This window comes from Pyxicephalus adspersus, chromosome 12 (genome assembly GCF_032062135.1).
Source record: "Pyxicephalus adspersus chromosome 12, UCB_Pads_2.0, whole genome shotgun sequence".
Lineage (NCBI taxonomy): Eukaryota > Metazoa > Chordata > Amphibia > Anura > Pyxicephalidae > Pyxicephalus > Pyxicephalus adspersus.
The window spans coordinates 25,161,053-25,184,314 of record NC_092869.1 but is presented as its reverse complement, the minus strand read 5'-3'; the positions used below and the strand labels follow the sequence as shown (position 1 = coordinate 25,184,314).

The window sequence follows — 23,262 nt, the reverse complement described above, 5'->3', positions numbered from 1 at the left end:
GTTAGTTCCAAAAGTCATAAAACACAGTATTGTCATCAAAATTGTTTGGTGGGGGTTGGGGGTGGTCAGGGGTACCTATTGGAACATGTCTAAGTAAAAAAAAATGTTATTAGCAATAAAAGTATTAATTAACATTAGAATGTTATTCATTAGCATTTCGAAGCTTGGATATAAAATATGTTTTGTCCTAAGTGACTTGAAAACATTTCTTTAAATGTGACACTTCCATCCAACTACAAATATTATTGTGGAAAAATCCTTTGTGTTCCACTGTACTGGAAAGACAGTTGTAGTTAAATTGTAAAAAAAAACAATTTAACAAATATTTAAAATTTTATGTAACATTTATTTTAAAACATTATGATAATGAAAAAAAAATCTGATTGGAATGCCTTCTAAAATTTTAGCCACACCCTTTCACTGGCTTGGCACATGCAGGTAATGAAGGCAAAAAGGATGTAAGGCTTTACCATTCCTTCTTTTACCAGACCCCCTACTAATACTATCCTACAATTTGCAGGCAGGGAGCTTATCTGAAACCACCCTTTTAATAAGAAGGTCCACAGACTTTACATAGCACATTCAAAGGAATGAGTTTCTGACACTTAGCAACATTTCCTGGTGGAGGATCAAATCAATGCCTTTAAAAACACATTAACCTGGAAGATTCTCCACCATGTCACAGCTAACAAAATATCCCATTAATATTAGCATGCTATTTTATTTTTAATTCCTTTGGGAGTCTGTTGTTTTTTTTAATCATACACTATTAATCCCTACAACAATCCCATCAGAAAGGAATAATGGGGTAATATTAGGGGGGGGGGGGGGGATGCAAGGAAGCCAACCCTAAACAAGGCCAAGTGGATGCCCAGGGGACTCGGCTACAATGTTCATACTCCTGCAATAAACCAGAATAACTGTATTTGTAGGCAATTGTCTTTTGCTTTTTTTATTCTGTGCATATTGCAATTCTTTTGTAATGCTAATTGAATGGATAGAAGACAAAGCTGCTACATTGCTCAATTTTTCCATCTCTGGTACAAAGTACCACCAAACCCCAGGCAAATTACCTTTGGTGACTATGTTTATATATTTTATTTTTCCAAAAACTGACAGTGAGTGAGGAATTCCTTTAAATCCACCTATTATTTGTACAAATGCAACATCTCCACATTATATTCATATACTGTAACTTTGTACACTGAAAAAAAAAAAGATCTACTGCTTTAGAATGTTTTAAAAGGACAATTAAAAGATGCACGCCTATACGCTAAATGGGGATAGATGACTTCTTCTGGATCCTGGCACTGTCAGTGTACCCTGTTGGTCTATTTTACTCTGTGCTGTGTAGTAGAAATTCTCATCCAACAGCTTTACAATAACAACAGGTGGTGATTTTTCTCGTCTTGGATCTTTCAGTGGGGATGAACCATACAAGCTTTTCATATTTGCTCAAGTATCTAAACAACATGTATACTGGAAACATGCTAAGCCAAATGTGTAGGAAATTGCCATTTTAAAACTAGTTATTTTATATATATATATATATATATATATAAATATATATATATATATAGTTGAATCTGTGACTTAGTAGATTACTTTGCATTTGTATTTCAATGTTCAATGTATTTCAAAATTTTTCAATACAATAAAAATATACAAGACATTAAAAGGAAAAAAAAAACACTAATAAATATCAGTTCAAATAAGTATTACTCATTACATTTGTATAGAATGTGGTAAAGCAACTACAAAGAACTAATAAATTATTAATATACCTCTACTTTTATTGGAATCTAAATGTCATATTCCCCAAAATTTTATTACAAATTTTTAACTAAATTTATATATTTAATAAAATTGTATTAAAGTAATTTAAATTGTTTGTAATCAATAGTGAAAAAAACAAAACAAAAAAAAACACTTTATTATCTAGTGAATTCTTAAAACAAAATTTAACCAAAATATAAAAATGTTATTTATACTCAGTGACAATTAATTTGTGAAATATAAATACATAGCTAATTTTCCAAAATCCTATTGTTATCTTCTAAATAGTTTAACTTTATCTAACTCTTATACTGCCATTTTAGGTAGAGTCTAAATTCTATTCATTTGTGATATAATAACCTATTGAATAATTACTCCCTAAAGGAGTGAGATTAGTATAATTCAAGTCTCTTCAGTGCAGTAACCTATCAAACACCTATCTTCACTACAGAACTCGAAAAAAAAAATTTACCTAATGGTTCACATCCAAATTTCTAATGTATACCAATAAAAATTTTCCAGGGATCCCATATTTTATCAAATTTTCCCATTTTATCTGTAAAGCTACGTACACACGTCAGATTTTTATCGCCCGATAATCGGCATCAGCCAATTATCGGGCGAAAATCTGCCGTGTGTACAGTCGGTGTCGTCCATCGTCCGGACGACCGACCTGCCGGATCCACGGACGATGGACGACAGCCGATCGTAATGAAAGTGAAGGGGAGAGCGCGCAGCAGGGTGCCGCTCCGTCGCTCTCCCCCTCCCCTCTCCATAGAGCATGAACGGTGCTGTATGTACAGCACCGTTCATGCATCGTGCACTCCCTTGTCGTTGGAAAGGATCGTGAAAGATCCTTTCCAACGACAAAAATTGGCAGTGTGTACGCAGCTTAAGAATGTGGGTCATTTTATAGTTTACCATAATCCAATTAATTTTAAAAAAAAGTGATTCACTATAAAACCCGTTGACTTCCATGATTTTTCTAGAGTGATACGAGCTGCTAATAGCATCAACTTCAGCAATTTACTGGTAGTTTTAGGAGCATCTGAATCATATTTACTGAATAATGCTAACTCCGGCGAGATCGAATATCTCGGTCCAAAACCCCGGATATGATATCAGATATCTCCCTCCAATAATTTTAAGCTATAGGGCAGGACCACCACATGTGATACATTGAACCATTGGTTCTACAACCTCTGAAGCACAATGGAGAGATTGAGGAATCACTTTTAGCGAGCCTCTCAGGTACTGCATACCACCTTAGTAACACCTTGTAGTTAGCTTCTATCAAAGAGGAATTAGGAGAGATCTTTGATAGAGAAAAGGAGACCCCATTCCACTCCTCCCTGGTGAGCGATAATTCCAAAGCACTCTCCCATTTGCACATATAATTCAGTTTATAGTTAGAGGTCATCAATATATTATATATATTGAAATCTGACCCTTTGAATCAGCCAGGGATCTACAAGACCTTTCAAACACAGTAAGTTGTAGTGGCCTAGTAGCCAATCTATATTTAGATTCAATGAATGAACAGATTCGTTTATAATGAAGAAAATCTTGAAACGGGAGTTCTTTTTCACTAGTAAGATATTCAAAACTTAATATATTTTGAGTATTTTTCATGTCTTTGATCCTTATAACTCCTTTGCCAATCTACCATTTGAATGCACCTAAGTTACATCCTGGGGTAAATTCTGGATTATGCCAAAGTGGAAAGAGAGAAACATGAGTCGAACACAGATTCCCATTTAACAAGGTGTAAATAGATTATTTTAAGCAAAGGGGTATAGTTAGCCTGAAATAACGACTGGTAGTCAGGGGTCAGCTGTATCCCTAAGTATTAAAATGATTTAGTTTCCCAACACAAATCAAAATTTTCTTTTTAGATTTTATTTGGGTCTCTGGAATGTTAATGTTAAGAGCTTGAGATTTTAACCAATTGACCTGAAGACCCGAAATTAGGGCAAATTGATTCAATAATTTATAGACATTAGGTAATGTAATATGAGGGGAAGAAATATATAACAATATGTCGTCGGCAAAAAGAGCACATTTATGTTCCCTCATTTTGCATTTTATACCTTTAATGTCTTGGTGTTCTCTAATTGCAATTGCTAATGGCTCTATTACAAGTATAAATAATAATAAGGGAGATAAGGGACATCCCTGTCACGTTCCTCTCTTAATATTAATGTCAGATGAAAGAAGTCCCCTAATGAAATATTTGCCACAGGTTTATCATAAGGGGCTTTTAAAATATTTAAAAAATATTTGCCGAAGTCCATCATCAATGGAACTTTAAACATATATGACCAAGATACGCTATCAAAAGCTTTTTGCAGGTCTAAAGCTAGCAACATGGCCTCTCTTTTACTACCACCATCCCAATTATTTTCCAATAATGAGATCAAGTCTATTGTACGTCTTGTTTGGTCTGATGCTCGTCTGCCTAGCATGAATCCCACCTGGTCTTGGTGAATAAATGTTCCCAAAAAGGAGCTTAAACGATTTGCCAGTATTTTAGTCATCAATTTCAAATCGCAATTAATCAAAGAAATTAGTCTATAATTGGACACATCAGTACTATCTTTACCCGGTTTCGGAATTACACTTATATACGCACGGTTAGCTTCCCTAGGAAAGGGAATTTCCATCTCATAAAGAATTAAAGTACATAACTAAATTTTAGGTTAATTGAGATGTAAAGTTTCTATAGTAAGTGTATGAAAACCTGTCTGGGCCAGGAGCACTACTATTTTTTAACCCCTTAGGTGCTTTAACAACTTCCTCTCCTGGTATTGGTTTTTCCATAACCTGGACATGATCAGGATGAAGTCTAGGAATATGAAGGGTATTAAAAAAAGATTCCATAACTCCCGAAAATAGACACTCTATTTTGTTTCCCATAAAGAGACAAATAGAAATCTTCGAAGGCTGATGCAATCTTCTCTTGATTATGAGAAATCTTTCCATCTTTTAATTTAATCTTGGGCAAACTAAAATTCTTTGGTCCCGGATTTAATTTATTAACCAATAACTTTCCCGGTTTATCACTCCAGGTATAATACTTATGGGACACCCATCTTAAAGATTTCTCTGCTTTAGTTGTAAGTAATTAATTTAATTCAGTTAGTAATAATTCAATTTGAGGGCGACGATCCATTGTAGGATTAGATTTATGTAGCTTTTGTACAGTATGATGTTCCTTCAATTTAGAGTCTATAAGCTTATCTGGACTCTTTTTTTGTCGGGCCCCTTTTTTAATTAGCTCACCTCTAATATACGCTTTATGCGCTTCCCAGTTATTAGCTGGGGAGGTGTCCTCAGACAAATTAATTTCAAAATAATCCCGAATCAAATTTCCAATCTCAGTCTGGGTTCTCATTAATTCTCCATCGAGTTCTAGTTCGCGTACCTTTTATACCCTTTCAATGAACTATTACTATGGTCAGACCAGGAAACTGGGAGAATCTTTGCATTTAGAATTACAGGGATCAATCTAGAATGCAAAAAAATATGGTTGATCCGTGAACACTGTTTATGTGCCACAGATTAATTATTGTATAATCTCTTTCGGATGGGTTAACTTCTCGCCAGATATCTATCAGATCATTTTGTTTCAATAAAGTAGCAAACCTAAAACTCCTTTTAGGAGGAGAGCAATATTTAGGTATACTAGTTTTATCCAGCCTATGATCCAATGCCAGGTTTGAGTCTCCTAGCAATATAAGTGTCCCTTGTGTAAACGAGTGAATCTTATGTATCAAAGCCGCAAAAAATTCAATTTGCCCTCATTAGGGGCATAGTAAGTAACTACTGTAATTAATTGACCCTCTATTAACCCCCGTATTAGTAATTATTTACCTTCCGGGTCTCGATTGACATCTTGTAGTAAAAAATTCAATTTTTTAGCAAAACACAGCATTACCCCACATTTTTGCCTGTCAGATGATGCATGAAACAAATGTGGGAAACGCTTGTAAAATAAACCTGGTATGGAGTTACGGGAAAAATGCGTTTCTTGTAATGCAAGTATATCCAAGTTGTAATATTGAAATGCGTTCACTCGTTTTATTGGGCAGTCAAAACCTTGCACATTAGGGGCTGGTCGCGCGTACTTTCGCGCCGTTATATCGAGCCGGTTTACCCCGGGCTGGAGTCATATGCGCTCGTTCAGTCGCATCTCACTGCCAAGCCAGATGCTTGCCTTCATAACAAAATGGGCAATAGGGGTCGCGCATCCACCAATTAAGGCGATTAGATTTCAGCTGCGCGATTAAGGAGGATCTGTTAAGCTCAATGGTGAGATCATAGCAATTACGGTCGTTCGTTTCCAACGAGTTTCCTCGTTCGTCGGCGTCGTTGGTTACTTTTTTACGAACGATTTTTTGCCCAATCGATTGTTCGTCGTTCGATTGGAACGATAAAAATTGGAAGTGTGTACGCACCTTTAGGGACATATTTTTGTCCAAAGTGTTTGGGGGGAATCCAGAGAGGGTCCAACATATTGTCAGAACCTCGGTTACTTTGCATTTGAAGTATACCAACTTATCATGTTTTAATAAATAATTTATTTAAATGAATAAATAATAAAGGTCAATATGTTTGTTGAGTACCTAAAGTATAGGCAAACCCCAACAACCAACTTAATGTATTTGCTTCCTAATAATTTGTTGTTTTTTACTTTTCTGCATGGCCAGGTTGGCGCCCAAGAAGATCCATTTTGTTCTGTAGTTGGGGAGCAGAGGAATATGGATTAATTGGATCAACAGAGTGGGTAGAGGTGAGTAAATAGCCCTTAAAATACGCTAATTATATTGAACTGGTCCCTACTGTTCAGTTTACTTTTAGAAAGGGTTTTCCAAGTCATTGTTTCATCCAGCTTGAGCTGCAGACTAGTTAGTTATAATATATTATATATAATATATTATAATTACACATGGTATCACAGGATCTTTGTTACAGACTTTAGGGTAAAACTAAGATCATATTGTTGTAAAATAACATAAACAAACTACTTATCCCTTTTTTAAGGGTAGTCTTGTTTGGAGTGACACTAAAAAGTCCTATCGTTGTACAACATAGCTGCCCAGGTACTTAGAGATCCAGCTGTGTGTGATGGTCTAATACATGGTTCCAGATAAAGTACATATAAAACGATGAAAAAAATAGAATCAAGGAGGAGACATTTCCCCAGATGATACAATGTTATGTCTAACCTGAATGGAACCTGCTTAACAGCAAGCTAATAATATGCTTCCTTCAATGGAAGGATTAAAGACATATCAATATATACATTTATAGACATATCTGTATATATTAATACGATAGCTAAAAGTGTAATCCTCCACTAACCACTATAAATTCTACAATTTATTGATCCATCAAATCATAAAAACATAACAACTGTCACAAGCTAATAGTTCCCAGGGCTTATAACCATTTTGTAACCTTTTTAAAGCAGTAATATAAAAACATCTTTAATTAAACACAGGGTACATACACTTAATCTTTTATGCTAGTGAACGCTACCAAATTATATCTGAACCTTTTTTTTAAATTATTCTGCAATTAGACTTTTTATATTTAAAATTTTCTATGTATCTGGCACTATTGATATTTTAAGTACTTTAGAGACCTTGAATGGTCAGTATTTTTAGCTGCACAATTTAATTCCTTATGACAGGTTTTAATGCTCGTTCTGCAATACATTTCTTTTTTAACTTTACATAGATCCATTGCTCCAATTCCTAAATGTGTGATTGCAGAAATGTGAAGCTATCTGGATTTCTAAGCCTGCAACTTTGGTATCATTAGGTTTAGGCCATAAATATGAATTACAAATATAATTAAAAATAATGTACCTAAAAGTGTACATTGGGGAACCAGTTTCATCTGACAGTATGAATGACATTTTGATTATGACATATCAGTAACATAGATTTTTTGTGTTGAGTGCTGGATGTGTTTTCCATTTCCTGTATGAACTTATAGACATTAGAATGTAAATTGGAAGGTATTGCTAAATGTCTTTTATTGATTCATCTTGCTATTAGGAAATTATTCTCATTCATCTGTAACCCAATACATTGTACTGGGAATTGTATTTTATTATGTAATTGATTTACTCATATTGGAGCACTCCCTTACCTCCCATACCAGTATCATATTCAACATGATCTAGTAAAGTATTGGCTGGGCCCTTGAATGCAATATTACATTCTATTCACCTAATGGAATTCTGAAAAGAAAATGGCTGTACTAAACTTAAAGATGTCCACTGGGACCTAAGGCAAGGATATATCTACAAGGTGCAAAATCAAGACATGTCATTGAAAATGTAGGATGGTAGATGGCAGTGGCATTTCGATAACCTGTGCCAGCCTGTATGAGCTGCTGAAGGGGAATGGACACACACAATTTATACTGCAGAAAAAGTGGCGCTCATAATCCTTAAGCTATAGAAGGTAACTTCATTGGTGGAAGAAAAGAAGTAAAGAAGAATGCAGTTGACCAGCCTACTTATTTGAGTCCTATATACCTATATATTATATCTAATCAGCAAGAATAGAATGATTGGGCACATACCCAAAGAAGATTTTATTCATATTTAGAAGATTGTAAAGGTAGTCCCCTGGTTAAGGACATCTGACTTACGAACGACTCCTAGATATGAACAGGGATTCCTACTTGCTTCTGTGCAGGATGGAGAATTTTATACAGTAACCGACGCCACACTGCCTAATAATATGTTGAGACCTAATTGCATTTATTAAAATAATGTACCTGTTCCAAATTACATTCAAATTCAACTTAAGAACAAACCTACCCTATCTCGTATGTAACCCGGGGACTAGCTGTAGTGCATGTATCCTGAGTTCCCCAGTGTGGTGATTTGTGTTCCATAATGAATAATATGCTTACCCTAATCTGATGAGGACTGTGATTGGCCTGGCAATAAACACTCACTTGTCCTTGGGAAAGTGTAGACACTGCACAAATAAGAACAAATGAAAATGTTATTTCTGCAGGCTGTAGTTTTTCTTTTCACTTTATTCCAACTGAACAGTTTTCATGCTCCTAATTATCTAACAATTGTTCATAGCTGAACAACATATTATTATAATATTTTGCCATATCAGTTAAATATATTGCTTCATAATGGTTCTGGTTATCAGTTTAATTTCCTTCTGTTTGTTTTGTTGGGCAGTTTCCTTCCATTCAATCTAATGTCTGCTGCTCATTGTCTGCAGCATACCACCTTGCCAGCTTTCTGTTCAAAACACTCTAATAGCTGGAAGGAGATACAGCCAAAATCGAGTCACAGCTTCTTTGCCTTTTGTGACAATTCCATGATTGTGAATTATAAAATCGGAGGTGTTCAGCAACTGACATGGCTGTCTTACCTTTTTGATGTTTTTTTAATATGGGAGTTGAGCCAATAATGTAGGCAGCAGTAGGTAAACAAGCATAGGCAATTTTTAGTAGCTCATCCTTGCTGATAAAATCACTAGATATAAAAATGTTTAAATGACCTTTGCTCTATCCAACAACCCTATCTGTAACAAATCTAACCCTTAGTCTAAAAACTACCAGAACTCAGATCATAGGGTTAAAAATCACTGATTCTCATTTGTGATTGTACTTTATATAAAATTTATGAAATGTTTTATAGTAACTGAATTTTATTTTCTACAGGATATGGAAAAAGTTTTGGGATCTCGAACTGTAGCCTACCTAAATGTGGATATTGCTGTGGAAGGTAATAATGAGAGGATAAAATAAATAGAATTTTATCTCATTTAAAAGGATTGTATTATGTAGAATTAACCATTTAACCTTTATGGTAAACACGTTATAGAATAATATATATATATCTAATCACAACCCTAATCAATATACCTAATTTATAATACCAATAAAAAAATTAAATGTTGAAATGCATATTGGAAGCAAAGTTTGCATGTTCGACATGATAGAATACATTCTGAAATACTGAAACTCCTGAATTGATTTTGTCTATTCAAACTTTATTCCAAAATAGAAATCATGAAGGCAGATTATTGTGAGGCCTGAAATATTCACATATATTATTCATATCATATACTGACCTCAATGCCAGACTGATTTTATCCAGTTATAAACAGCATACAAATTCTGTTTACCAAACCGTTGTTTACAATAGATAACATTTTTGATATAACAAAAAAAAATACGTTCAACCCAGTAATTCACAAATGAAGTTTACCAAACCTTTGGATATTTAACCACCTTAGAATTACAGTAAATTTGCAACCATGCACAATATAATGCAGCTGCAAAGGTATTAAAAAATATTTTTGCATGATAAGGGAGCACAAATTCACAGCAACTATTAATTAAAGTCAAAATCCAGTGCAGCAACTATTAATTAAATCAGAATCCAGTTTGCAAAGTAATACTACTTTACCTCTTTAAAAACGCAGACACACTATGGCCTGATTTATTAAAACTCTCTAAGACTGTCATGGGTGAACCTGGGTGATCCAGCAAACCTAGAATGAAACTGTTCCAGAGCTGATAATATTTGTAAACTAATAGCAAATGATTTTTAAGAAATCATTTGCACTCCAGCCTTGGTGAGCTTTAATAAATCAGGCCTAGTGTATTTGATATGGTGCATTATGAAGAACAATATCTACTAATCATGTTATTATAATCCTTACGTCAGTTCACTGATGTCAGAACAAAAGAAGCAGATTGAAGACCTCCCATATTCTGACTTTTAAATACTACCTTTCACGTATCAAAGAACACATGGGTATTTATTTCTCAGATTTAGAGCCATTAGGCTATATGAATCAAATGTCAAAACCCTTTTACTAACTTTTAGGTCTTAAGGAGACCCTGCTAAAATTACTATATCAACAGGAATGTCACCCTTACAGATAGACTAAAAGAATTATCGGTATCAATTAAACTAACCTGAAAAGCACAAATTGCTCATTGCTTAAGGAACCCCTAGCAACCTCTGGAAGATACCCAGGGTTTCACAGAACCCTGGTTGACAAACATTGCAAAAAACAGAGAAGGAGAAAGAAAAAAATAAATCAAGATTGACGTTTATGCAGACGGTTTTCCCTCCCGTAGACACTACGGAGGAGGGGGATTCCCCTTCCGGTGTTCTAACGAAAAAATCTACCTATGAAATAAATCTACCAGGGGGCCTATACAAATGGGCGTGTACAATGACGTTATGGTCAAGAAATTTTCACAGCTGTGTTTGTGTATCAATGCTGCATGTCACGTACTGCAGCCTTACATCTCTCCCAGTACAAACCTCTAGATCTCCTAAACAGTATGAAGGACCCTCATAGCTAGCAATACCCCAAATTTCATCTCCCCACCTTTAACAACTTTTAAAATATGGGGGTCATAATTATACAAAAATAAGAAAAATTAGTTAGGCTTGCTGTTTTAAAAGTGTGTCTAGAAGCCCAAAATTAAACATACAAATTATGGACCCCCGGGGCGACTTACATAGCAAGGAGGTGCGAACCCCAATCTTATACCTACCTGTAACAAAACTAGAAATGTTTTACTACACTACCCTGTCCCCTTCATAACTTTTGAACCCCAATATCTCTGGAACTGGGAGATGTACAAAACAAAAAATGTAAGTGCAAGTGGGGGACACCTGTGACTAACACCCCCTAAAATTTCATCGTAAGGCCATTGTCAGAACATGAAGAACTCTGCCCATTAAAAAAATCTACCCTGTTACACATTGCTGGAGGCTTTTATCACCTGAACCCCAATTTCTTAGGAATGGGGGGATCCAATTTCCCCCAATTTCCCTGGAATGAGGGGGTACTGGTAAACAAAGTTAGAGGTGCAAGTGGGGGACACCTGTGGCTAACACCCTTTAAAATGTCATCACTAAGGCATTGTTAGAATGTAAAGAACTCTGCCCATCAAAAAAATCTACCATTACACATTGCTGGAGGCTTTTATCACCTGAACTCCAATTTCTTAGAAACAGGGGGGGGGGGGGGACACAGGAGAACAAAATTAGAAGTGCAAGTGGGAGACACCTGTGGCTAGCACACCCTAAAATTTCTTTTTTAGGGCATTGTAAGAACATAAAAAACTCTGCCCATCAAAAAAATCTGCCCTGTTCAAATGTAAGTTTCGTAAGATTTAACCCTACAATGATATATTTGATATACATAATTGTAAACATTTGATATACATAAATATATAGGCTATATATTAATGTATTTACAAAACTTTATATGAATATTAATATATATATTTAATCTCTTATTAATCTATTTATCAATTACCAAATAAATTACCTATTAGTTTGGGGAAAACAAATTATGATTGCTGAACTTTAAAATATAAAAGTATATACAAGAAAGATTACTGATTATTTTAATCATGAGTATATTAAATCCAGTGAAATACAATAAATACTGCACAAATTCATAAAATAAATCATGATACTAGGGGCATAGTTCAGTGTTTAATTTTTTTTCAAAGTAGGCCTACAGATGCACACTGCACTTCTGTTTGTTGTATTCTGTTGTTGTAACAGGTAAAATTAAAAAAAGATTACAACTTTTAAAAGTTTAAAAGCTGTGTTAAGTTTTGCGGCTTCGGACTATTTTTCTTTAGTGGAAGAGGGGGCAAAATGGCTCTATTGATAGTAAAGGTTGCTGACCCCTGGTTTGGACCCATTGGGCCTGATTTATTAAAGCTATCTAAGGCTGGAGAAGATACACTTTAATCAGTGAACCTGGGGGACCCAGTAAATCTGGAGTGGATCTGGTGCAGGACTGAAAATATTTGCTAACAAATAGCAAATTACTTTTAAGAAATCTGTTCCAGGTTTGCTGTATCAACCAGGTTCACTGATGAAACTATATCCTCTGCAGCCTTGGAGAGCTTTATTAATCTAGGCTTATTGGCACAACTCATGGTGAAGTCTGGAGAAAAATTGTCTATTCCCATGTTTTTTTTAAATATAAAAAAATTATTAAATGCTTACAATATTAGTGCATTTTTCCTTTATAGGAATAAAAATATGTATGATTCAGTGGAATGAACTGACCTGCGGTTACACTTGTATTTACGGTTTCATATTGATCCACTGTCAACATTACATTAGCATGTGGAGGGCAAATTAGTGTTTGGAGGTGTTTTACTCTGTAAAAAATGATAAAAAGATAAAAGTTAAAAAAATGAAAATTAGTTGATATAATCACTGTATTAACTTTTTGTCAAAATGTAATTGTCTGAAACTGCACTTGTTTGTCTCATTTCTGACTTTTTTGGGCTTTATTCTATTGTGAGGAATATTGTTGGAGTTAAAAGTAGCTATAGTTTACAGGTGTAGCCCCACCAAAAAAAGAGCAGGGAATACTGGTGTGAACGAAAGAAATATCCTTTCTTTTTTCTTCTTATTTCTTCTTTTTTTGCCAAGAGTTGAAATGTAGATGAATTATTGTAAAGTAGTGCCAATAATGTATTTTAATTTTACAAAGACCTTACTTTAACCTACCTTTGTGCCTATTCCTAACATATTTTTACATAAAGCTAATATATATTCCCCAGCCCAGTCTTTGAACTTAAAGTAGAACTTTAGTTAAACATTCTTCTCTGTTCAAAAGGATTTTCCATGCCATTATTACTAATGTAACAGCATCTTTTTAAAAATAAGTACCTGAAAATGTTACACTTACACAGTTTATTTATCTCAAAGTGTGTTAGATAATGAAAAATGTACTTTTGGTGTGTGTAGAATAGAAAATAAGCTTTTAATCACAGTGCCGAACAAAACTATTTTGTATTATTATTGTTACTGTATTGTTCAGTTTTTTATTATTATTTCGCACATGCATAGCTCTCCCACTAAACAGGATATGACTTAAAAATAAAAATTGGTTGCTCTATGTTAGCACTTTTTCTTGTAGTAGGTATATTGGAGCTAAGAAAACATATACTGTATATTATGTCAGATTGTACTACTGGTACTAACTAACCACAAGATAACCCAGAATTTGTGTCCTTACCTTTACCATTCAAGTATGTGCCTCACCACAACCTTAACATTTACAATCTGAAAAAAAAACAATAGGGAAGTAAAATGTATGGAGAAGGGTAAAAAACTGTAGGCTGGGGATATAACACTTGCTTGTACCAGACATGTCTAGTACAAGGGTTAGAACATTTCCATAGGATGCAGATACATTAATTAATGTTTCTACAATAAATTCACAATATGAAATATATGAAATGTGCTATGCTCCCTTTTTAATATGCAGTAGTGTGAAAACATCAGGCTTCTCTCCAAGAGCAGATGGTAAGGACAAGTACATTAATAGTACATACTGCACAATCTTTTTATGCTGAAACAGAACATGACAGACAGCTTGAACTCAGTTTATTTAACAGGTTTAAAAATATGAAGTGCCCTCATCAATTTAGCAATTCATGTTGGAACTGTTAATTCTTACATTGAAATTGTTTTCAAGTATTCACTTAGATTGTTTTGCTGAATTTCTATGTAATCTGTCTGAAGTACTTGAAAGAAAAGATATTAAATCCTAAAAGCCTCTGAATCCATATTACCATAACTTTATCTTCTTAACATTTAAGTTGTGTTTTGCTTGGTTGTGACATTATTTGGTTTAGTAAAAACACTTCTTGATTCACGATTACATCTTTTCCTTACAGGAAATTCCACCCTCCGTACACTTGCTACTCCCATCCTGCATAAACTACTGTTTGCTGCAGCCAAAAAGGTACATCCATCATCAGGCAGTACAATAGCCACTGAGCTGTATAATACTATGATTTTTTTTTGTGTTGTGAATCTGTGGTTTAATACATCAGTACTTTAACAATGTTTCAGTAAGCATAGTTCCAGACTTTGTACAATGTGAAACACCACACGGAGGAAACATTTCTTAGTAAAAGTGTTTAAGTCTCAAGTAAACTGCCCTAGCAATAATACAAGACCATCCATTCCACAAATCCTTTCATTGCAAAAAAAGTGATTAATATAATCATACAAATGCAGAAAGACTTCTAAGTCATAACTTGTGAACTAGTGATCACCCTAACAAAGATTAGCCATCACCTGAAAAGTGACTATGGGAACCACAATTGAACCTCAATCACATACAAATATTATTACAACTTTTTTTATACGTATACGTTAGTCAACCTTTTAACTAAAAAACATATTATACAGATCAACATAAAAAAATTAAATTATTAAAGTTATTCATCCCTTTCCAGAGAGCCATGTAAATATAGTGATAATGAACAGGATAAATTTTACAACACATAAAATGCAAATACACAGTATTAAACAGTGCAAGTTAACCCTTTTAGGTGAAATAAGGTAAGAAGTTTTAACTTTGCATAGGGGAAATAGGCAAATATCCACAAATTTCCAAATGTCAACGTACTCCTTGCTCCAGGGCACTACACTACATGCCCACTGATCTTTTATTTATGGCCAGCAAAGTTCCACATCTGAAGAAGGGTCTGTTTTTACTTTTGAGGGAACCTTTGCTATTGTTGTCAATTTTTAACATTTTATTTTTAAGTTACAAAAATAATATAAATGAACTATAATTTTTTTTTAAAAAAGAAAAAGATAAAGGGACTTTACAGGCAGTAGATAAGTATATGTGACATGTATACATGTCCCAATATGCAGAACGCTATCAGCATTAAAATAGAGAACTTAATATTGGAACTTAATATTATATTGTAGAATTAATTACAAAAACAAGTACAGCAATCTCCATAAAGCTACAAATCCACAGCTCCAAAGGAACAAATCACTTTAATACACATTACCTGCCTCAAACCAAGGAAATAGTTTGAATACTGTGCTGGGCAAAACATGGAGAAACCTTTATAATTGTATGCATTAAAAGTGGGGTAGGAGTGCTCCTGTATTAAAATTTCTACAATGGGTTAGATGGTGGTCCTACACCCCAAAAATTTTACACAAATATTAGAATTTGTTTTTTAACAGAGAAATTAAAACATAAATGTGATTTTTTCCTAAGCCATGGCTTTGGGTCAAATGCCCCTTCTTTTACTATCTGATACAGCCATTCTCAACTTTTTTAACATGGGGTAACCATTGAAATATCTTTCAGGTCTTACTATATTCACAGCTCACAATATATTGGTGTGGTAATCAGTAGGAAAAATGCCTCTTACATTGTTGGTCAGTGGGAAGAATGTCACCCTTACAGACACTAAAAAAGATCATTGGTGTAACTGACCTCAGAGGCACAAACTACTTATTGCTCAAGGAACCCCTAGCAATCTCTGTAGGAACCCTAGGGTTCAGCGGTGATCACCCTAACAAAGATTAGCCATCACCTGAAAAGTGACTATGGGAACCACAATTGAACCTCAATCACATACAAATATTATTACAACTTTTTTATACGTATACGTTAGTCAACCTTTTAACTAAAAAAACATATTATACAGATAAACATAACATTTTTTAATTATTAAAGTTATTAAATTATTAACATAAAAAACAAAAAATAAAAAAGTAAAAGAATACAAAAGTAAATACCCAAAACAAGCTGTGCACTAAAAAAACAACCAACAAAAATAATTAAATAAAGAAATAAAGGAAAGAACAACCAACAAAATGGAGGACAGGAGAAAGAGGGCACAATATATTTTCCCCCTCCTCACACTCTGATTTTAGTACTTTCAGAGTTGCCACTCTGGACATTGTTTTAATTGACCAAGAAACTCTGGGGATGGAGTTCCCTTGACATCACTGCCCATATTTGGCAACATTGAAATGACTGAAAATGGGGTATGAAGATGGCAGACTTTGTTCCTCCTTCTATAGAAAAGCAGGGGCTTTATCAGTATTCCATCAGGCATATTTAGACATTACCAGACTTTTTAAGATAAATATTACTTTTAAAAAGTGTTATTTATTGCGTGTGGTGTGTTTATATCTATTTTTTTCTACCTTTTCTGACCTATTTTATAATTAGATAAGGGGTAATAATAAACCTTGTACTTATTCCACTGGGTAAGAGAGTGGATATCAGGGAGCCCCCTTATTAAGGGGTATTACCAATTCAAAAGAGACCTCGGCAGGCTCCTACAACATTTGGGGCACAGTTTTTGGGCCATCCCCTTAACTATGCTTCCACCACACCACCACCACATACAGTATGTTTCCCCACTGTTTGGAGAGGAAAGGTGCCTGATATAGCAATAAAAGGAGCTACATGTTGGATACACCCCATCCTTTTATGGCCACACAGATTGCAAGGGGCCTGGTATGCCCAGAAGGAAGGGGCTACATGCTGTGCCCGGGTTTGGTGTGGCCCAACGCTACGCTGGGTCCCCCGGACACCGTCGAGGTGTCACCACGTGTTGCTGTTCTCCTAATGGAATGGTAAGGTGGGGCGCACCCCAATGGGAAATAAGTCCAGAGAGTCAGGGTCTGCAGTAAACCGGGATGCTCCTTTACTGGAGGAATTCAGGTACAAAATAATACAGGCAAGGCATTAGGCTGGCTTCTCCAGTCTCCTCCCTGGCAGAAGAAGGGTTTGATGCTGAGGAAAGGCCTGAGCTAGCTGTCCCTCTCTCTCTTCAGAAGGCTGTCACACCCTGGTCCAAGGCTGGTGATCCAGGGTCTGTGGCAGCGTATCCCCATCTCAGCGTCTTCTTCTGGTCACTCATTAGTCTGGCAGAGTCTCCTATTTAAGCACTGGTCCCTAACTGCAACAAACTAGGGGCTCTGACTGCTCTCCTTATTTACAGTTTTTTGCTAGACTAGAACCTTCTAGAGGGTGGGTTTGAGAAGCTCAGCACAAACAGATACATTGTTTCAGCTCCCGTCTGGTATAGACTTACATTTGAACTTCAATGATACCCAATGGCAATGACACAGCAGGTTTTCCAGACAAAAACAAGTTTCCAGACATATCAACAAAGCTACAACCAGACATTTAAAGGTCAGGCTGTCTGCTTTTTGGTGTTTTGGTGGTAAACAGTCTGGATTTTTCCCTCCAAAACATGGTAAACAAGTCTGGATTTTTCCCTCCAAAACATGGAGGTAAACAACGTCTGTTTTTTTCCCTCCAAAACATAGTATTCTTTAACCCCTATGGCAGCTGTGGAAAATTACCAGCTTCTCTAATAGTCTCTCAGTATTCACTAACCCTTTCCACAGAGCCATGTAAATATAGTGATAATGAACAGGATATATATTACAACACATAAAATGCAATTACACAGCATTAAACAGTGCAAGTTAACCCTTTTAGGTGAAATAAAGTAAGAAGTTTTAACTTTGCATAGGGGAAATAGGCAAATATCCACCAATGCCCAAATGGCAATGTACTCCCTGCTCCAGGGCACTACACTACATGCCCACTGATCTTTTATTTCCGGCCAGCAAAGTTCCACATCTGAAGAAGAAGGGTCTGTTTTTACTTTTGAGGGAACCTTTGCTATTGTTGTTATTTTTTAACATTTTATTTTTAAGTTACAAAAATAATTTAAAAGAACTATATTTTTTTTAAAAAAATAAAAAGATAAAGGGACTATACAGGCAGTAGATATGTATATGTGACATGTATACATGTCCCAATATGCAAAACGCTATCAGAGTTAAAATGGAGAACTTAATATTATATTGTAGAATGAATTACAAAAAAAAGTACAGCAATCTCCATAAAGCTACAAATCCACAGCTCCAAAGGAACAAATCACTTTAATATACATTACCTGCCTCAAACCAAGGAAATAGTTTGAATACTGTGCTGGGCAAAACATGGAAAAACCTTTATAATTATATGGATTAAAGTGGGGTAGGAGTGCTCGTGTATTAAAATTCCTACAATGGGTAAGATGGTGGTCCTACATCCCAAATATTTTACAAAAATATTAGAATTTGTTTTTTAACAGAGAAATTAAAACATAAATGTGAACATTTCCTAAGTCATGGCTTTGGGTCAAATGCCCCTTCTTTTACTATCTGATACAGGCATTCTCAACCTTTTTAACATGGGGTAACCATTGAAATATCTTTCAGGTCTTACTATATTCACAGCTCAAAATATATTGGTGTGGTAATCAGTAGGAAAAATGCCTCTTACATTGTTGGTCAGTGGGAAGAATGTCACCCTTACAGACACTCAAAAAGATCATTGGTGTAACTGACCTCAGAGGCACAAACTACTTATTGCTCAAGGAACCCCTAGCAATCTCTGTAGGAACCCTAGGGTTCAGCGGAACCCTGGTTGAGAATACATCTTCTAGTGTGATCTACAGAAAATTCTGAATGCTTTTATCATGAGAAATATCTTAGGTAATTAAAAAGATTATGTTTGAAGTAGTGCCAGTCTACAAAGTAAATGTTCTACATCATCAAATTTCACCTTATGATATATTTTGTGTAATATCTTATGCCTGCTAGCAGAACAACATCAATCACACTTTTTAATTTCACTGATTTTTCATTTATTTTATAAGAATGATGACATTAACTAAAGCCTGTAATATAGTTTTAGTCTCCAAATAATAAGTGGTTGTGTGTATTAATATATACACAGTAATATAGTATAGTTCATATTGTGTAGTCTTCACTGAACATGATTCACAACTGCTTAGCAAATTATGTATTATAGGACTTGACAACAAAACTATTATGTCATTAATCAGGAAAATAACTTTGTGTGGATTAAATATTTAAACTAACAGTGGTTGCGCTTTAAAATTGATATGGAGCAGTAAGAAACACCAAGTGGTAATGGCCCGTAACAATGGTCTGCATCCCCGCTGTGAACCACCAGGGTGGATCTTTTTATGTTTGGGTACACCAACTGATCATCTCACTTAGAGAACATTGTTTAGTGGAGGTCGGTGGCAGTGGTATTTACCTCTCTAGATTCATGCTGAGAAATTGTAATATCTTCTAAAGGTCACAAAAATTATTACTGTGCTCATAATACGGCAGATACAAAAGCTTCTGTAACTGTCAGATTTAATTAGTGAGTTCATATGTCCCTGTTATACAAATGACTGAATAGAAGTGAGAGGAAAGAAACTGAAGGGTCAGTCAACCAATAACTTACATATGTCAATGTTGGATAAATGCTAGAAAATGAAATCAGCATGTTTCTTAAAAGTCTTTCAAAAATAGTTCTCTTTAAGGTGGACTGACCCCATATATAATTTTTCCAAGTGAACTATTTTAAGTATTATTAAAGCTTTTAATTGTAAAACCAAGGAGAGATCTGTCCTACCTCTAACTGGTCACCATTGACCCACATTTGCATCCATGGTTTCACAGACCAACTACTCATGAAGAGGGAGTAATCCTTTAGACATGTTGTATCTAAACACACAAAAACGTAATAAACCTACCAGTTCTTATATATAGTGGTTGTATTAGCTCGACTTTTTTCAATCTTCTCTTTTTTTTACAAATCCTGCAAATAACAGTTTCTGTTCCTTTGTGGCTACACTAATTGTTATACTATATTTATGGAAGGAGATTTACAAGAGGACAAAATGCATGCACCACAATACCTAAGGACTGGTAAGCTGTAATGTATTACATTATTGGTTTTGGGTTTAGATCTTCAAGGATTATTCTCTGAAATTTCTCATTCATGCAGGCTTAATACTCGCATTTCTTATACACTAATTATGCCTTATGAATTTTGTGAATATAAAGCTTTATATGGCTAGACCCAGAGCATAATGAAGATCTAGATACATAAGCCCAAATTACTTGATCACTAAATATTAAAACGTTGTTTCTGGACATAAAAGGTAGAAAACCCTAACCCTGATGAAATTCGAGCAGGACGAAAATCAGTGTTTGACACCTGGGTGAAGAATATACCATCGCCTCACAATGCAAAACTTCCACAGTATGTACAGAAAGTGATGTTGGATAGCTTGCTAAATGGAAAAAATATTCTTAATTATGAGGATTACCTACTATATAATAACTAATAGGCACAGATAGTAAACTAGATTTTGTTTATGGGACCATGTCATGTTTATTTTGCCATTATTTCATTCTATTTATTTTGAATAGGGGGGGAAAAGAACCCCTTGTCATGTTTTTATTACTGTGACAGCAAACAAGGTCAGAATAACAGTAAAGAGGTTGGTTTATTAAAGGAGTATAGGTCAGTGATCGCCAACTTGACTGTGCATGCATAGGGAGCCATGTGTCACTTAAAGGGGAAGAAACTTCCCCCATAGTAATGTCATAATGCCAGAACCTGCCCACTCTCCCATTGCAGATCTGAGCCTGCGATGGGAGAATGGGCGAGTTGTGTCCGGAGACACAAGCCACCGACTTCCCTGAACCTGCAATCCGTACGAGGGACTTGGTCCGCAGCTTTGGCTGGTGCCCCTACTTGTGTGGTCCTGACCCCGCACCGGGGAGCGCACCGGCCAGAGCCGCAGACCACTAAAATTTTCTCGCTGACCACCAGTTGGCGACCACTGGTATAGGCTGTTCACCTGGGAAAATGATTTATCAGCTTGCAAGGGAATTCTTACTTTAGTAAATAAGATGAAGCTTTGCTGACATCAACCAATGAAATACAAGCAAATACTGCTTTTTTTACATTGTCTTGCACAATTGATTGGATATTCTGTGCAAAGTGGATTTTCACGGTATTCACTAAGCTGCAAAACTTCCCATAGAAGGTAAAAATTCTGCTTAGGTGGCTTCCCAAAGTCAACCCATTTAAATTAGCAGGGCAATAATGATTAGTCAACTCATTTTTGTTGTATTCTTTCAGTGTTGTTTGATACTTAAATCCCATTGTATGCTGCCTTGAGGCAGGTACCTCTTACAAGCCTAACTAAAACACAGTGACAGGTGAGTGGTATGCTGCTGTCCAGTAATCCATCTTGTGACCTAAAATATTGCAAAAGTTTTCCAGAATTATGTAGAAATCCTTCAGGGGACTGGGATGGGATATACCATCATATAGCTTTGTAAAACCTGTTGGGTGAAAGTGATAATACCAATGAATCTTGCCACCGAAACCCTCAAGGCAGCACATGATACAACATGGTAGCAAACACATGAAGCATGTGTTCGCTAGCAAGCATGAAGCAAGAGTTGAATGGACCTTTAAATGATGTCTCAATTCAGGAACAATTTTTTAATATATTGCAACTTACTAGTCCTTAGATTAATAGGCACAGATAGTAAACTAGATTTTGTTTATGGGACCATGTCATGTTTATTTTTCCATTATTTCATTCTATTTATTTTGAATAGGGGGGGGGGGGGAAAGAACCCCTTGTCATGTTTTTATTACTGTGACAGCAAACAAGGTCAGAATAACAGTAAAGAGGTTGGTTTAATAAAGGAGTATAGGTCAGTGATCGCCAACTGGACTGTGCATGCACGGGGAGCCATGTGTCACTTAAAGGGGAGGAAACTTCCCTCATAGTAATGTCATAATGCCAGAACCTGCCCACTCTCCCATTGCAGATCTGAGCCTGCGATGGGAGAATGGACGGGTTGTGTCCGGAGACACAAGCCACCGACTTCCCTGAACCTGCAATCCGTACGGGGGACGTGGTCCGCGGCTCTGGCTGGTGTCCCTCCTTGTGTGGTCCTGACCCCGCACCGGGGGGCGCACCGGCCAGAGCCACAGACCAATAAAATTTTCTCGCTGACCACCAGTTGGCGACCACTGATATAGGCTGTTCACCTGGGAAAATGATTTATCAGCTTGCAAGGGAATTCTTACTTTAGTAAATGGGATGAAGCTTTGCTGACATCAACCAATGAAATGCAAGCAAATATTGCTTTCTTTACATTGTCTTGCACAATTGATTGGATATTCTGTGCAAAGTGGATTTTCACCGTATTCACTAAGCTGCAAAACTTCCCATTGAAGGTAAAAATTCTGCTTAGGTGGCTTCCCAAAGTCAACCTATTTAAATTAGCAGGGCAATAATGAATATTCAACTCAATTTTTGTTTTATTCTCCTTTAGTGTTGTTTGATAATTAAATCCCATTGTATGCTGCCTTGATGCATAGTTATCATACAGGCAGGTACCTCTTACAAGCCTAACTAAAACACAGTGACATGTGAGTGGTATGGTGCTGTCCAGTAATCCATCTTGTGACCTAAAATATTGCAAAATTTTTCCAGAATTATGTAGAAATCCTTCAGGGGACTGGGATGGGATATACCATCATATAGCTTTGTAAAACCTGTTGGGTGAAAGTGATAATGCCAATGAATCTTGCCACAGAAACCCTCAAGGCAGCACATGATACAACTTGGTAGCAAACACATGAAGCATGTGTTCGCTAGCAAGCATGAAGCAAGAGTTGAATGGACCTTTAAATGATGTCTCAATTCAGGAACAATTTTTTAATATATTGCAACTTACTAGTCCTTAGATCTGGTGGTTTCTTTTATTTA

The 23,262-nt window shown here is 35.7% G+C and overlaps 1 protein-coding gene across 1 annotated transcript in view; it reads left to right on the top strand.

Moving 5' to 3' along the window:
- LOC140341848 (putative N-acetylated-alpha-linked acidic dipeptidase) overlaps positions 1-23,262 on the top strand; it is a gene marked incomplete in the record, with an annotated part of 79,558 nt that overhangs the window by 37,174 nt on the left and 19,122 nt on the right. The window contains 4 exon segments of the mRNA XM_072427759.1: positions 6,486-6,568; positions 9,484-9,547; positions 14,506-14,573; positions 20,623-20,723. Coding sequence (XP_072283860.1) covers positions 6,486-6,568; positions 9,484-9,547; positions 14,506-14,573; positions 20,623-20,723 — 316 coding nt within the window.